Here is a 4,333-nt window from a genome sequence, read left to right as displayed (position 1 = left end):
GCATATGCTGAAGTAGATTTTTTTTTCTTTTTCCAGCACCAGTGATGCCAGTAGAATTAGGCAGTTGGTTTCTTTCTTTTTCCTTCTTATTAAAAATGACTCAAATACCCATTTTTGAACTCTGATGCATATAAGATGAAGTTTTTTTTACATGCGTGGGATGACGGAACAAGGGCTAAACAGTATACATTTGAGGGTCAGGAAGAACCTGTATATTTCGTATGTCCATATTTGAAGGAAAACATTCAGGCTTAACCAAAATCTCTCAAACCGGCCTCTTAAATATTTCCAAAACTCTTCCACTTTTCACCTTATTTTCTCTTTCTGCAATTATTGATCTCAAGGACAGTAAGTCCACAGACTGATTTTACTTGGAAGGTGTTGTACTGAGCAATTTACATACCTCGTTGAAGGATATAGTTTGTGAACTGCATCAAACTCACCAGTTATCTGGTCAAAAAAATAGATAGATAGTTAGTGTGTCATCATTTGGTAATACTATGTGTTGTTGTAATTTCCTTCTGACAAAAAAAAACTGAAAGGGTATTTTAGTCATTTGGTAATAAACAGTTGTTGTAATTTCCTTTTGACAACATCGACAAAAAGGTAAAAATGCATTTTAGTCTTTTGGTGGTATACAATTGTTGAAGTTTGTTCTTTTGTTCCAGTATTCCCCGGTGACCACAAGCCACCACTGGAGGACCACCATTGAACACCCCCAAAATCCGGTGGCCACTACCCACAGAACAGGTAAGGATGCTTTGATTTTTTTTTTTTACTGATGTGTTGTTTTTCGGTGATCACCAGCTGCCACCACCGGAAGACCACCGTTGAAGCCAACCCGAAGAAATCCCGCTGCCACTGCCATATAACAGGTATGTTTTTTTTTATGTTATTTTATTTTGGTTGGATAATCTTATAAATTTCTGATATCTTGTATGCCTCGTATGATTATTTGTATAATTGTTTGAAATTGATTGTGTGAAAGTCATCTACTAAAGCAATGTTGGTGTAAGAGTTGATGACGAGAACATTGTTCCAAGACCTTCAGTGAGTTATGATGATGTCTCTAAATAGCAATGTAGTATTAGGTTATATAGTTAACGATGATTATTTGTATTTGACATTTTAGTGCAATGAATTATCTTTCTTATTTTGTATTTTGTATGACATTAACTTTTCTACAATGGATTATAATATTTTATTTTCTATTATAAGACATGAAATGCAAATTTAATTTGAAAATTAGCAAATCTATAAATAATTTTTTTTTTAAAAAAAAATAAAAATTACGATACGCAAAAATGTGTGTCATCTTCATTTATGACATGACCTTTCTTGACAACGGCTTTAATGATACACATTGCGTGTCATAAATGCGCGTCGTCTATACACGACGCGCAAAAGCGCGTCGTCTCTCGTTATGACATGACCTTTCTTTACACGCATTTGCGCGTCGTCTGAGCGTTTTACGACGCGCAATGATTGTCGTAAAAGACATTTTTTCTTGTAGTGCTTCGATTTATGTTTCCTTTTTCATGAATGGTCACATTAGTTAAATTGATTCGCAGTAAATTTATAAGATCTATAACCGATGAATTAACACAAATAACAAGTAACGATTGGTTCTTAACTTAAGATTTAATTCACTCTACACATAAAATCACCTATTTTTATGCTATCGGACTTATCAAAAGTATTGAGCGTTGTTAGGAAGCTTTTGAAAAACTTATAAGAAACTTAGTGCAACTTTTCAATCAAAATCTAAGACCTTGTTTAGATTATGATTAGTAAAGTTATATCTTAGTTAAAAAGCTTATTTTAATTAGATAATTTGACAAGTAAAATGATATGAGAGTTCTTAATATTACTTAGTACCAAATAGGTTAAAATTGTATACGCATCAATCCATAAATCAACTATATATAATTAAATCAAACACGAAACAAGAATTATCATAAAATTGTTTTTCTTCTAAACCATAGCTTTATTTTATTTTAATGCTCGACAAGTGTAGTTTCTTTTTAGTTAGTTAAAAAAACTCTACTTTATTTTAATTGTCTTTTATTTTTGTATCAAAGTTAATATATACCTCTTGTAAAAATCTGTAAATCAATTTTTCTTGGTCATGTTGACCTGATATTGTTGATTTGCCGACCTAAAAATTTGATGTTGTTGTTGAAACACGGTAATACTATTTTGTTTTATACCAAGATCTTTTGGTATAGATATTATAGAAATTGAAGAAACGATAAAGAAATTGATGAGCTTCGAAGAAGAAGTCATCTAGTTCCCGAGCTTAATACTAATAAAGAGCTCAAGTATTATTTAAAAAGAGAAAATTAAAGAAAATATTAATTGTTTCTTAAAAGCGTGTAAAAGTAAATTAATAGCCAATAGTCCGTATACGGACGAATATATAGAGTTGGTGAAAGGTTTAAACTTTTAAAAGAAACAAATACAAGAAATTTATTTATTTACAAAATGCCAAGTAATTAGACAAAGACATACCACCCACCCATGGCATGGCTTTTCAAGATTTGCCATTTTTACAAATTGTTTTAACTCTCAATTTTGAAAGAGCAAATATCTTATCTTTTAATGATATTGACCATAAATTATCTATATTATATTTATATTTTTGTTAGAATTAGCTCTAATACATCAACAACTTCTTAGGAATATTATATATTTATTTTATAGTTTGAGAGCTTACTCATTCTACTATATGGTCATAAATCATGTGTTTTGATATTTAATTTAAATTTAAAATATGTAATATAGACCAATACGTGATATAAAAATGAAAGACACTTTGCTTGCAATCTCCTTCTGGCAACAGCTGGTTTGGCCTCTCCATGCCTCATATTTGGTTGCGTTCATTTGCCTTTTTCTTATGAAGTTTGAAAAACAAGCCAACGTTATAATTTAATTATTTAATTATATAACTAATAAAATACAATTTATTTTATGTCTAAAGACGTTTAATTTTCGAATTATTGTCAATAAAATGCAACTCCTAATATCATGTATTAATTAGTCTTTAACATATTCTAAAGCTAAAAAAAACAATTTTGATTCTTATCTTAGGCATTTTTTAAAATGAGTTATTCATTCTTATAAAATTGAAATTTTCGTTGATTTTATATAAAAAAACACTTTGCATGAACTCATGAGTTGGCTAACTCACTAATGCAACAATCACTCATGACTTGGTCTAATCCAAATAATTGACTGCGTATAATTTGTGTCATAAATTGTAGCATCTTCCACGAATCCCACACTCATTTCTATCATAATTAAATTATATTACATCTATCTCGTTTTATATAAATATATACCACTTCTCTACAGTCTTTCATACACAAATCATCAACTCTCTCTATCTCTCTAATTAACAGAAGGTGAGAAAACATAAACATGGGTTCTTCGACATTGTTCAAGTCCTTGATGCTCATTGCTGTCTTCATCAGCTCATGCACAGCACAAGCTCCCACCGCCACCCCTACAGTCTCTCCAACCGCCGCCCCTACACCTGCCCCCGTCATCACACCACCATCTCCCGCTCCTACACCGGTTCCATCTCCTTCTCCTTCTCCTTCACCATCTCCAATGGCTGTACCCTCTCCTGCACCTTCTTCTGTATCCCCTACTACAGCTCCATCACCGGGTGGACCTTCCGGTGCTCCATCGCCAGGTCCCTCCACCGGACCACCAGCTGATCTTCCACCTAGCGGCACCTTTGTTGATGGCTGGGTCAACAGAGCTGTTATCGCTGGGACTGCACTCGCCGGAGCATTTTTTGCTGTTACTTTGATGTGAAGATGAATGCATGTTCTATATAACTAATTATACGGTCCACATTTGTTTCTGTTTTTCTCTCTTTTGAGTTAGATTCTCTTTTTCTTGTTATTCTTCAGATTATCATTCTTATATATATTACTTGTGTATTTGTGGGTAATTTTTTTCATAAATTGAACACTTGATTATATATATATATATATATATATATATATATATATATATATATATATATATATATATATATATATATATATATATATATATATATATATATATATATATATATATATACACTCTTTGTACACATTTACTCTTTCAACTTGTTAAATTGTACACATTCAGTTCTTATGACCGGTTACTTCAGGTTAGTCAGTAAAAATGACTTAATAAGGTAATATATTTTCACTTTGTACACATTCAGTCCTTAATATTTTTGTACACATTTAGTCCTTAATATTTTTTTGTTGCAAAATAAGTCATTTTTGTTTTAGTACTCATTTAATATTTATCAATGATTTCTTTAGGTTTT

The 4,333-nt window shown here is 31.3% G+C and overlaps 1 protein-coding gene across 1 annotated transcript; it reads left to right on the top strand.

Moving 5' to 3' along the window:
- The first annotated feature begins 3,303 nt into the window (after positions 1-3,303).
- Positions 3,304-3,961, top strand: LOC111883459 (classical arabinogalactan protein 2). Its single transcript, XM_023879790.3, has one exon. The coding sequence runs from the start codon at positions 3,421-3,423 to the stop codon at positions 3,820-3,822; it is 402 nt and encodes a 133-aa protein (XP_023735558.1). The 5' UTR covers positions 3,304-3,420; the 3' UTR covers positions 3,823-3,961.
- The last annotated feature ends 372 nt before the right edge of the window (positions 3,962-4,333 follow it).

This window comes from Lactuca sativa, chromosome 2 (assembly GCF_002870075.4).
Source record: "Lactuca sativa cultivar Salinas chromosome 2, Lsat_Salinas_v11, whole genome shotgun sequence".
Lineage (NCBI taxonomy): Eukaryota > Viridiplantae > Streptophyta > Magnoliopsida > Asterales > Asteraceae > Lactuca > Lactuca sativa.
Note: the sequence above shows the minus strand (reverse complement) of the source record. Positions and strands in the feature narration are given on the sequence as shown.